Below are 13,307 nucleotides of genomic sequence, written 5' to 3' on the forward strand. Positions count from 1 at the left end.
TTAGAGTTGGTCTGCATAATTGTAAGTGACAGAAATTTTGGGAAAAGTCGATTATTTTATGGCTACTCTTTGCCAAAAACCACTTTATTTTTTAGTGTATATGAAGCTTAGTGTAGCTTGTGAATTATGAATAAACCCAACTCACTGTTTCCAGCCCTTGATTGTCCCTATAAGCATCAGAAGGTCTGATTGAGGGTGTGGAACAGGGGTCCTCAGACTTTTTAAACAGGGGGCCAGTTCACTGTCCCTCAGACCGTTGGAGGGCCGGACTATAGTTTAAAAAAAAAAAAACTATGAACAAATTCCTATGCATACTGCACATATCTTATTTTGAAGTAAAAAAACAAAACGGGAACAAATACAATATTTGTATTTGCATGTGGCCCGTGGGCCGTAGTTTGAGGACCCCTGGTGTGGAAGGACCTGATACATCAAGGATAGTGGCTATTCTGATGTCTTGCACCCATTCCTTTGGAGGTGGATATAATTGCTACACAGAGAGGGTGAAGATTCCAGGGATATCATAAAAAGATTTATGTGGCCTTTGTTTCAGTAATTAAAATAACAAACACAAGTAAACAGATAATAAACCAGTATGAACATTTTTCACTTATTCACTTAAGTTTGATACTTTTACTTTGCCTTTGACTAATCAGTATTATATACCTACTAATTGAAGTGGTACTATATATATAGGATGTGCCATGAGAACATAATCAGTTTACCAACTCTGGCATGAGATTTATTATAAGTAATAGAATGATATTATCTCTAGTTATTTTTAAATTGTATGGAAATGATTATACCATGCATGATAAAATTAAGAAACACAGTAAGTGCAATAGAATTAGATTACATGTAAGACTGTGAGATCTAAATAATACAGTTTAAGTGCATGTATAATACATATTTTATAACCTAAAAATATAATCAAATATGCTGTCAATATTCATAAATTTGGGCAGATGGCTTGTAAAACTAGTAAAGAAATTTTATAGTGAATATAAATTTATGACATATGTAGTGATTTAATGTAATTTAAATGTTAACAAGTAATACTACTTACAAACCTAGGTAAAAGCAATTTGTAATTATATATATATATAGATTGACTTGGAAATTAATATATTGAAAGCTTAAATAGAATTTATTTTCAGTATAATTTAGTCTTGTCCTATGTGGGGTTTTAAGTTCTAAAGTTAGGGCATTAGGCCAAAGACATATATAATCAAAATATTCTTGAAAGTTTCTTTGGAAATCACATGATACCAACATACTACATAATAAAACTGACGACTGATGGTAGATGTACCCCATGCCATAAAAATTTACAGTCTGTATTTGGAACAAAGTGACTGGAAACTGGGACTGCGACATTATTCAGGTCTTGTCCATGAGCTTGTTCATTTCCTTGTACAAAAAGAAGAGAAAACCAACTAAAAAAAAAGATGATAGTTTTTTCTCCATCATTGGAACAGATGTTTTTCTTAAGCTGAGTATTAGATGAAATAGTTGGCTTGCATTTAAGGGCTATATTATAGAAATAATTAAACACTAGCAAAATAGCAATGCTGATAGCAAATTCTTCTATGACACTTATAAAACTACTAGAGGCCCGGTGCACGAAATCCCCTCCCCCCCCGGCCTGCACCCTCTCGCAGTTCGGGAGCCCTTGGCGGGGAGTGGGCCTAAGCCGGCAATTGGACATCTTTAGTGCTGCTGTGGAGGTGGGAGAGGCTCCCGCCACCGCCTGCACTCACCAGCCTGAGCCCAGCTCAGGGCTTCTGGCTGAGTGGCGCTCCCCCTGTGGGAGTGCACTGACCACCAGGGGGCAGCTCCTGCATGGAGCATCTTCCCCTGGTGGTCACTGCACATCATAGCGACCGGTCGTTCTGCCGTTCGGTCAATTTGCATATTAGCCTTTTATTATAGGATCTGCCAGGCACATATATTACATATATTAACTCATTTAATCTTTCCAATACTTGTAAGACAAAAATGTATTTTCACTCTCATTTTACAGATGAGAAAATTGAAGAACAGAAATTTTAAGTAATTTGTCCAGGGCCACACACAGCTGATGATGTTCATGCATCTAATCACTGTGCTAGCCTGCCTGTCCATAGTTCTGCTCATTATAGAGAGGTGCTTTTGCAGGTAGAGATATGCAGAAACAGGGACTAACCAAAAGAACAGGAGAGTTATCTCAAGTTTACTGTGGCATATTTTCATAAAATGTAATAATTAACATAACTGTTCTGCACTATTTAAAGTATTCCTCTTTTTAAAACTTAAATCATTGAGTAAGTTAAATACATGCATCATGTGACTCCATTGTAGTTAATGTGCTTCTTGTGACTTTATTCAAATTATTCACCTAAATTATTTTTTCCTTATGGGACAGACCTATACTTGAGCCAGCCTCTTCTTATATTGTCACAATTTCTATCTAGATTTTGCTGAAATTTAAAAAACAAACAATTTTGTTAGGGACAACTAGCTAATTTCACTAAAATAGGGGACTACATTTTTTTTTGCATGATGTGGATTGTAATGAGACATAGCATTGTGAGTTAGTCAATCATTAATTCTCAACTGTAGTGCAATTTACTTAAATTCAAATGTTTATTAAATCCTATTATTTCTGATGAGTAGAATAACACTTTACCTTAAGTGTGACCACTAAGATAGTTTGAAAGTGACCGCCAGATGGAAAGGACCATAAATATTTGTGTCTGCTCACACTATTGGTTTCATTAAAATAATGCATTGGAAAGTACTGATATTCTTAGCCCATTTATTAGAAACAACCTAAAAATAAATTCTCAGAATATATAAGCAAGTATAATTAGTTTTAGAGATCTGCTGATAAACTGATAGTTCACCAACAATATCAGTCCCATCTACTTAAGCTTTGTATCTTTAATAAAGGGACTAGAAATATCCAGTGGAGATTCTATAAAATTAGATTCAGATAGGGCCAGGGATAGTGAGTCTTACCATATTTGGTTTCTCTGGGAGACTCACAGAATTATTCTTAGATGTGGAAGAGACTGGCGATCATATGGCTCAGTATTTTCACTTTATAGTAAGGTAGCAGGCCCAGTAAAGTTAAGTGACTTGCCATGGACCTATGAGACCAGAACCAACTTCTCTCTTAGTTCAGTGTTTTCCTCTACAGCTATGCTTCTTTGTTCTCTCTTTCTTAGTTCAGTGTTTTCCTCTACAGCTATGCTTCTTTTCATATGTACTGAAAAAAAAAAAAATCTTTCAAGTGCCTCCAAATCAATTGCATTTTATTCTTATACTTAATTGTTGCCATTTTATAGATTAGGAAACAGCGCTAAGTTTATAGACTTGCCCCAAATCATATAGCCATTTACAGACAAAGGATCAAAACTAAGGTTTTCTGACTCCTAACACTGTTCTCTTTCCATTATATTGCCTTCCCTTGAGTGAAGGGCTTTCTTCATACAGGTTTACATAAATAAGGAGGGGAGGATAAAAAGAATCAATTTTCTTTGCTTGAGGTTCCCTAAATAATCACTGTGCCTTGTAATTTTGTCACTAGATAACTGGAAATTTTCTTTATTTTTAGGTAAGACAGATTGCCAAAATACTTAAATTTTTCTAAGTAAGTGGTTGGTTTTAGACATAAGGTTTTATTAGGCATTTTTTCAAATAAAATAAAATGAAACTAGTAATTCCTTTGACTTTTTTTCAGAATTGCTTCAGATAGCTGGAATTAGTCCACATGGTAATGCTTTAGGAGCATCAATGCAGCAACAGGTAAATCAACAAATGCCTCAGGAAAAACGAGGAGGTGAAGTATTGGATTCTGCCCATGATGACATAAAACTTGAAAAGAGTAATATTTTGCTGCTTGGACCAACTGGGTCAGGTAAATAACTTCCTGAAAAAATGTACTACTCATTTTAAAAAATAGAATGTAAATGATTTTGTAACCTGTGTTTTGTGATTGAGAGACCTTGGCTCTTGAGAAAAAAATCTAAGGCCAATCTTATTCATACATTATCAATATTTCTGCATAGGCTTCAAGCTGAATTTGAGACCTTGGTATTGCCCTTTAGGCCAATATCTAACATCTTATTAGGAATAATAAAAGTAAAATGACATTAGATCTGAATAATAGTGGAGAAAAGATGTAGCAGTGATTTTCTTTTTTTTATAATTTTTTTTTTTTATTGATTTCAGAGAGGAAGAGAGAGGGAGAGAGAGAAACATCAATGATGAGAGAGAATCATTGATTGGCTGCCTCCTGCACACCCCCTACTGGGGATCAAGCCCACAACCTGGGCATGTGCCCTTGACAGGAATCAAACCTGTAACTCTTCAGGCTGTACCGACGCTCTATCCACTGAGCCAAACCGGCTAGGGCTCAGTGATTTTCTTCTTATATACCATTCCAATTTATTTTGTATTTTAGTAGAAAATTTGTACTTCAACATATTTTCAGTAAACTTTTAGTTACTGTTTCTATTTGTAGGTAAAACTCTGCTGGCACAAACTCTAGCTAAATGCCTTGATGTTCCTTTTGCTATCTGTGACTGTACAACTTTGACTCAGGCTGGATATGTAGGTGAAGATATTGAATCTGTGATTGCCAAACTGCTCCAAGATGCCAATTACAATGTAGAAAAAGCACAACAAGGTATGTTTTCAGAATAACTTGCTTGTCTATCCCCAGATGTAGTCTATTGAGGAAGCAGTCTAATATTCAGTAAGAGCTAATGTAATTATTATTTTGAATGGAGTAAAATTCTGTAATTACATATAAGTACCTATGTTAAATGTTTTCTAGTATACTGACTAAGGGCCACAAAGTTTGCTTTGTCCTATTGTCATTAGTTGATTACTAGGGTGAAAATTGGCTAAATTATTATTCTGTTAGATCCTTAATACTATTATTGTGTTTGCTGTTCTGACTCTCCTCCAGACTCTGATTGCTGGGGTGGGGAGGGGAAGGAGGCCAGGTTAGGGGAGTGCAAGATGAATCTAGAAACAGATTAGCCTGTTGCCCTATGGGATATCATAGATGCTGCATTTCTCCTTTCCCCATCTAGCATCTGTCCTTGTTTACATGAAGAGCTCGACAAATTCCTTTAAGATAGTAATATAGTTGGGAAAGAGTAAGCCAAAGTTTTACTAGTATCAGCACTACGTGTACCTCATGCTTCTCTAGAATCTACACTATGCCTCTATCTCAACTCCTAGAATAAAGAACCTGAAAACATGAGTGGGACAGACTGCTATTGTCAGAGAGAATTAGTTATCATACCCAAGTGTGATATTCTATAAAATGAATTATAAAACATTTGCACGAAATGATGAATGGGACAGATAGCAGTTCATGTTTATATATTTCTATATGTTAAGTGTGAAAGATTAAATAACCTTGCTCTCTGGCTACCTAGTATTTAAAAGCTGAGGTGATCTTGTGTATATCTTTTTCATATTATAAATAGACTCCTCCTTAAATTATAGGAATTGTCTTTCTGGATGAAGTAGATAAGATTGGCAGTGTGCCAGGCATTCATCAGTTACGGGATGTAGGTGGAGAAGGCGTTCAGCAAGTAAGCAGTTGAATATTTTGTTCAAGCCCACTAAAAGGAAGGGAATACATCAACCTCCCAATATTGTACGTTTGGTTTCATATTCAATTAGATTCTGTTTTGTTTATTTTTCCCACCCCCAAACTCCACATAACCACTTTAATGTACTTCAGATCCTAAGAGAAAGCTCTTGGCAATTTTAAATACCAAATAACCTTTCTTAGGAAATTGAAAATATTTTAAAGAACAGAAAAAAAGTAAAATTTAATTTCTGTTGGTTTTATTCCTCAAAGGCCCAGTTAAACATATTTAGAGGACTCTTAAAGAAAGTTCTGGTTCTAACTAGACACAGATGAACTATGTACTTGTATCTTATTCTTTTCAATTAGTTATAAGGTGTGATGAAATAGTGTTTCATTCCTTGTAGGGTCATAATTGAAGTCCTAACGATATATTGATCAAATGACCTTTTACTGGTAACAAATTATGACATAATTACAGGATAAGGAAATTGCTTTCTTTTTCTGACCAAGACATAGAGAGGTACAATCACAGTTAGAAGATGTGCTGGATAATTTTTTATAAAGGCATCTCAAAATATAGATATTCTCAAAGTTTAATACTAGGAGTATAATAAAATTTTTATTTATATGAAAGATAAATCTTTAACTATTTTCAAAATTTTGAATGTTCCTACAATGGTTGGGTACCATCTTAGAGGCATAATTCTGTCTTAATGTCAGAATTATGTCTTTACTATCAAAAACAACCTCTCAGTTGATTGATTTCTAAATGCATCAGGAGTCTCGAAACTATTCCAAATAAATTTATTAATTATTAATGTGATAGTGCATTAGATTTTCATGTTACTTCTAGAAATGGAGTTTTCTTTAGCTATGCTCATTGACCATAACCACATATTATTTTCCCCATTGAATCCCATTATCTAAAGTATAATAAATAATACACTTATATGATGATGCTAAAAATCATTCATTCTATAGGGCTTATTGAAACTACTAGAAGGCACAATAGTCAATGTTCCAGAAAAGAATTCCCGCAAGTTACGTGGAGAAACAGTACAAGTTGATACAACAAACATCCTGTTTGTTGCATCTGGTGCTTTCAATGGTTTAGACAGAATCATCAGCAGGAGGAAAAATGAAAAGGTAAGTTTTTCTGAGGAGTTACTGGGATACAGAACATTTGAAGTTACAGAGGATGGATACTCATTTTTCTATTCTCATATGTGCTGGCTGCCAGTTGTGAATTTTAAAGAGTTAAGGTTTTCTTAGAGCATACCAGAAACATATTTCTAGTTTTTTAATTTTTTTATTTTAGAGTAGCAAATTAGAATATTTCTAAGTATCATCCATGTACAGGATGTCCCCGAAAAATGTATACACACTTGGAATGATTAGTCAGTACTTATTAACATACAGTTCATTTTCAAAATGTAAAAGAATCTACAGAAATGAATATTGTTTTTTTCGTCAGTGCCTGTTTTCAAACTGATGACTGTTCTGGTCCAGGCACAGCTGATAACATCTATACTAATAAAATGGTAATATGCTAATTAGACCAAGAGACTGGACATCTTCCTACTGTTTGACTTCCTTCTGGGCAAAGCCACGGTGGTGGGGGCCGAGGCAGAGGCGGTTAGGGGCAATCAGGCCAGCAGGGGAGGGCAGTAGGGGGCCATGAGGCTGGCAGGGGAGCAGTTAGGCGGCAATCAAGCCGGTAGGCAGGCAAGTGGTTAGGAGCCAGCAGTCCTGGATTGTGAGAGGGATGTCCGACTGCCGGTTTAGACCCCATCCCATGGGGCCTAAACCGGCAGTCAGACATCCCCGAGGGGTCCCAGATTTGAGAGGGTGCAGACTTCCCCCCCACCCCCCGTACGAATTTTGTGCACCAGGCCTCTAGTGAAGCAATAGAATCTCAAACATCAAGAATCATTTCATTTGTTATTTGTGTGCCCTCAATTCATTGATTGTTGCTGGTTTTATACCATAAAACTTTATCTTTTATGTATCCTCATAAAAAAGAGTCTAGTGGCACTTCAGGAAAAATTTTCTTTGTTCAAAGCTTAATCTGACTTCACCCATTATTTCAAATCAGTTAAACCTGAAAAGGAGTGAAAAGTGAGTTATCAGCTGTTAAAGTGTGTATATATTTTTTGGGACTATATATATATTTGGACATTTAAAAAGTATAACTTGATTATATCAATTTTCTATTTCCTTTAAGGTGTTATTTTATTATTTGAGGTAGGTGTTGTATCAGTAAAATTTCTATTCATTCCTCTTACTCAATTCACTGAAGCCCAATAAAGAGCTGGTCTCCATTGCCCCTGCTGACAAATGGAAGGGAGCAATTTGGGGATTGGAGCAAGGGTTGTGAATCCCACATAGTTTTATAGATGTTTCCTGAATATTCTTATAAACCTTGATTTTTAACTGGAACTTACTTCTTCATATCTTCAAGGTACATGCCCAGTATCTATTTATTGACTGATTATAGTAAAATATAATAGCAACATAGAAGCCCAAAAGACGTGTATTTTCCATGTGTTTTATATAATGCCTAGCCACAAATCGTCCCTTTTACATAACATAACATTCTACCTAAATGAATATATCATATCAGCTCTTTGCTGTATTACTTGCTTTAAGTCTCTCTCCTTGGCTTTGCATGCACTAGTTTCAGTAGCAGTTTAGTAGTATAAAAATACAGTGCTGCTAATGGAAGGGTTGCCTGTGGTAATCCCTTGTCATAGTCTAGATGAGAAAACTTTTGTACAAATACTAACAAAGCCATGTAATGCTGTTATTCCTCAGTATTAGGCCTTACTCAGCATGGATAGCATTTCCATATTCTTAATTGGTGTTTTTTTTTGCTTTTGAAATTTTGCATAAATTAGCCAAATAAATTAGAAAGATGTTATTTCTCTGTGTGTGTATGTGAGAGAGAGAGAAAGATAACTTTATATTTGAAATTCTGTAACCTAAGGCAGGGACCATGTTCTGATATTTATTTATAATTCATAATTTCAAAAGAGAATTTGAAGCTAAAATGTAGAAAAGAACAGTTAAAAGTAATATGAGAAAAGAGATTAGAAGAATATAGAAGGAAGGTTTGGGTCATATGAGGTCTTGAGGAGAGAGATTAAAAAAGTTTGTCATATAGATCTTTATGAAAATTCCTTTTCATAAGGGTCTTCAACTGTGATTTTACAGAGGATTAAACACATTTAATCCTAAACACATGTCTTTTGTTTTATCAACCCTCACTGAAAGCCAGGGTTACAATCTATCTATAATAATCTATAATAATAAAAGTGTAATATGCAAATCGACCAAATGGCCGAACAGCTGAACTACTGTCCAGACGAAGTCAGGGCTATGAGGGCCTACTCTTGCACGAATTTCGTGCATCAGGCCTCTAGTGTTAAAATAATATACTTTTATTCCAACCATATCAAAGTGCTTGTAGTCCTAAGTTTTATTCCTTGAGCTCATGCCCTCCACTACCTCAATCTAGTTGGCAAATATGTGTTCATCCTTAAAGACTAAGTCTGTTAAATGATTAGGCAATTCTTCTGTGAAGGCTTTCACCTCCTACCTTCACTCCCCTGCATGTGCCTTTTCCTCCTTTCCACTGCCATTGTTTGCTGTACAGTTGTTCTTTATTACATCTATGATACTTTAATACCTTCATGTGTTCTCACTCTCAATAAGTCCTTTTAGGGTAAGGACTGTGTTCAGGTTTGTATCCCCAGTGTTTTATAGAAATTCAGCGTTTCTCAACCTGTGGGTCGTGACCCCTTTGGGGAGAACGACCCTTTCACAGGGGTCGCCTAAGACCATTGGAAAACACATATATAATTACATACTGTTTTTGTGATTAATCACTATGCTTTAATTATGTTCAATTTGTAACAATGAAAATACATCCTGCATATCAGATATTTACATTACGATTAATAACAGTAGCAAAATTACAGTTATGAAGTAGCAATTGCTTAATGTTTATACTTACATAAAAATATGTATACTTTTATTACTAGATATGCTTATATATGAAATATGCTTAATAAGTGTTTAAATTATTGAATGAAAGGTATTTTGCTTTCCTATACACTAACTGTTCATGTACACAGCTTGGAGAATCAGAGGAATTGATTTTTTAAAAATATATTTTTATTGATTTTTTCAGAGAGAGAGAAAGGGAGAAGGATAGAGGTAAGTGTTTAAATTATTGAATGAAAGGAGGAATTGATTTTTTAAAAATATGTTTTTATTGATTTTTTCAGAGAGAGAGAAAGGGAGAAGGATAGAGAGAGAGAAACATCAATGAGAGAGGAACACCATCAATCGGCTGCCTCCTACACATCCCCCACTGGAGATTGAGCCCACAACCCAGGCATATGCCCTGGCCGGGAATTGAACTGGTGACCTCTTGTTTCCTGGGTTGACGCTCAACTGCTGAGCCACACCTGCCAGGCCAGAGGAATTGATTTTTAACTTACTCTGTTTTCTCATACATCATGTGCTTATACTTTTGACAAAAGCTGTATGACATAAAAATTAAGCTTTCTGATAATTACCTAGAACAGTAGTCGGCAAACCGCGGCTCTTTGGCCCCTTGAGTGTGGCTCTTCCACAAAATACCACGTGCGGGCATGTACAGTGCGATTGAAACTTCGTGGCCCATGTGCAGAAGTCGGTTTTCGGCCTGGGCGAGTCTATTTTGAAGAAGTGGTTCGGAAGTGGGAGGTGTCGGTCGGTCGGGTGACGGGAGACACGGCGCAGGCGGGTTGTGGAATACGCAGCACCGGGGAGGTGCGTGTGATTCATGCATGAGTTGAGTGAGCCAGTCAGTCAGCAGTCTCATGTGCAGTGGTTAGTGCTAGTCGCGTCCGCAAATCGCAGGCTGGTGACAAAAGTACCTACTTGAAGCATAAAGTTACCTGTATTTTTCCAACCAGCTGCAAATCCTACAGGTATTTTTGTCATCAATTTAAGAATTGTAATTATTTTGTGTTGGTGACTTTATTATTATAAAATGAAACTTATCTGCTTAGAGGGGTTTAAATGCCTAACCTTGCTAAATAACTTCTCTCGCTTACTGTTTATTTCCTTCCTTAGCACTCATGACAACTGCAATTATTTGATGTGACTATTTATTTATTTAAAGTTGATCTTCCTCACTAGAATGTAAGTTCCAGAAGGATGTCATGTTATCTCCAGCCTTAGACACATAATAGGCATTCCATAAATATATTAGTGTATTGAACTCATGTTGTTATTACTAAGTACTCAATCCAAAATTATTAAGTTATTAACAGTGTACCTACCTATATAGTTTAAGCTTAAAAAATTTGGCTCTCAAAAGAAATTTCAATCGTTGTACTGTTGATATTTGGCTCTGTTGACTAATGAGTTTGCCGACCACTGACCTAGTATAGTTCTTTTATATTGACTGAAGCAAGATCCATACACCTTAGAGGTCCAACCTTTTGCAGCAAACTTAGCATTCTTGTTTGATGTTATCCTTATGTGTTCTTTTTAAAATCGAATCTTAAATTATTCTAATTCATAGGTTGATATATGTAACCCCAAATCATGATTTTAATAGAATGCTTAGCAGTGACTTACGACCCGTGTGGATAATTTTTTAAAAATACATTTTTATTTATTTCAGAAAGGAAGGGAGAGGGAGAGAGAGATAGCAACATCAGTGATGAGAGAGAATCATTGATTGGTTGCCTCCTGCACGCTCCACACTGGGGATCAAGCCTGCACATGCCCTTGACTGGAATCAAACCTGGGACCCTTTATTTTATTTATTTATTTATTTATTTATTTTTTGTTTGTTTGTTTTGGTTTTTTTTAAATGTGTTTTTGTTTGTTTGTATATTTTTATTATTGATTTTTTTTACAGAGAGGAAGGGAGAGGGATAGAGAGTTAGAAACATCGATGAGAGAGAAACATCGATCAGCTGCCTCCTGCACACTCCCTACTGGGTATGTGCCCGCAACCAAAGTACATGCCCTTGACTGGAATCAAACCTGGGACCCTTTAGTCCGCAGGCCAACGCTCTATCCACTGAGCCAAAGCAACTAGGGCTGGATAATTTCTTTATCACACTGCTTGTTCTGAAGGCACTACTCCTGTTTAAAGTATTATAAAATTAACTTTGGTTACACAATAATTACCATCTCCATTTTCACAGTTCTTACCTATTTTGGAAATCACACTAGTTCGCAGGTCTCAGAAAAACTCAAATATCATTATCTGAGTTCTAAGGACTTCTTACTTATCTACTTTACTAGAAATCATTCTTTGAGAGTTGGTTATTATAGGTTCTCAATTCTGAAGGTAGATAGACCTGAGTTCAAATCCTGCCTTTACCACTTCAGCAACAAGAGCTTTGACAAGGTACTTAATCTTTCTAGATCCATTTGCTTCATTTGTAAAATGTGAATGATGATAGAACTTTCTTCTGTTGCAAAGATCACATGAGACATGCATGCAAAGTACTTAGTACAGTGCAACTTCATTCTGCTGTTTATAACATCCATCTGTTCTTTGGCAGTATCTTGGATTTGGAACACCATCAAATCTTGGAAAAGGCAGAAGGGCTGCAGCTGCTGCAGACCTTGCCAATCGAAGTGGCGAATCAAATACTCACCAAGACATTGAAGAAAAAGATCGATTATTACGTCATGTAGAAGCAAGAGATCTCATTGAATTTGGCATGATTCCTGAGTTTGTGGGACGGTTGCCTGTGGTAGTTCCTTTACATAGCCTAGATGAGAAAACACTTGTACAAATACTAACTGAGCCACGTAATGCTGTTATTCCTCAGTACCAGGCCTTATTCAGCATGGATAAGGTTAGATTTTTATTTTTCATACTTAGTTAATGTTTTTTGCTATTGAAACTGCATATATTAGCATCTATATATATAAAAGCCAACTGTTCGTTTGACCAGTCGCTATGAAGCACGCTGACCACCAGAGGAAAGATGCTCTGACTGGTATATTAGCTAGCTGCTGGGGTCCCACTGATGGGGACTGGGCGAGATGAGCCAGACATGCCCTAGAGCCTTCCCGAGGTCCCTCCCCAGCCATGATCGTGCACCGGTGGGGTCCCTCAGCCTGGCCTGCGCCCTCTTGCAATTTGGGACCCCTTGGAGGATGTCAGAGAGCCAGTTTTGGCCTAATCCCCGCAGGCCAGGCCAAGGGACGAGGGTCCCCAATGGTGCACGAATCTGTGCTCCAGGCCTCTAGTAAAAAATAAAAAAGCAGTCATATTCATCTGGAATACCAGCCTATTCCTCATTAAATATAGATCTTGAATCAGGGAAGGTACATTTTATTATATTAGACATTTATGAGTTGGCTTTATTTGTCACAATTAAAATGTTCATTGTAGTTTAAAGTTTAAAGATAAATAAACATATATATACTAGAGGCCCAATGCATGAAATTCGTGCAAGAGTAGGCCTTTCTTCCCCCTGGCTGCCAGCACCAGCTTCCCTCTGGCACCCAAGACCCTGGCTTCCCTCTGGCCCCCGGCAGGCACCCAGGACCCGGGCTTCCCGTGCAGCCCCAGCTTCATCCGGAAGATGTCCTGTCTAATTAGCATATTATCTACACTAATAAAAGAGAAACATGGTAATTAGCGTACGACCGCTACCCTTTTCATTGGCTAATCAGTGAGTATATG

General features: G+C 36.7%; 1 protein-coding gene across 2 annotated transcripts in view; it reads left to right on the forward strand.

Annotated features, from left to right (window-relative positions):
- The window catches only part of CLPX (caseinolytic mitochondrial matrix peptidase chaperone subunit), a 43,226-nt gene that overhangs the window by 23,222 nt on the left and 6,697 nt on the right, over positions 1-13,307 (forward strand). For both annotated transcript variants that reach the window (XM_005861051.2, XM_014535444.1), the window contains 5 exons: positions 3,725-3,901; positions 4,508-4,672; positions 5,506-5,594; positions 6,578-6,742; positions 12,172-12,471. In XM_005861051.2, coding sequence (XP_005861113.1) covers positions 3,725-3,901; positions 4,508-4,672; positions 5,506-5,594; positions 6,578-6,742; positions 12,172-12,471 — 896 coding nt within the window. The remainder of the gene's footprint in view (positions 1-3,724; positions 3,902-4,507; positions 4,673-5,505; positions 5,595-6,577; positions 6,743-12,171; positions 12,472-13,307) is intronic.

The sequence above is a fragment of the Myotis brandtii genome, unplaced genomic scaffold (genome assembly GCF_000412655.1).
Source record: "Myotis brandtii unplaced genomic scaffold, ASM41265v1 scaffold144, whole genome shotgun sequence".
NCBI classification, from domain to species: domain Eukaryota; kingdom Metazoa; phylum Chordata; class Mammalia; order Chiroptera; family Vespertilionidae; genus Myotis; species Myotis brandtii.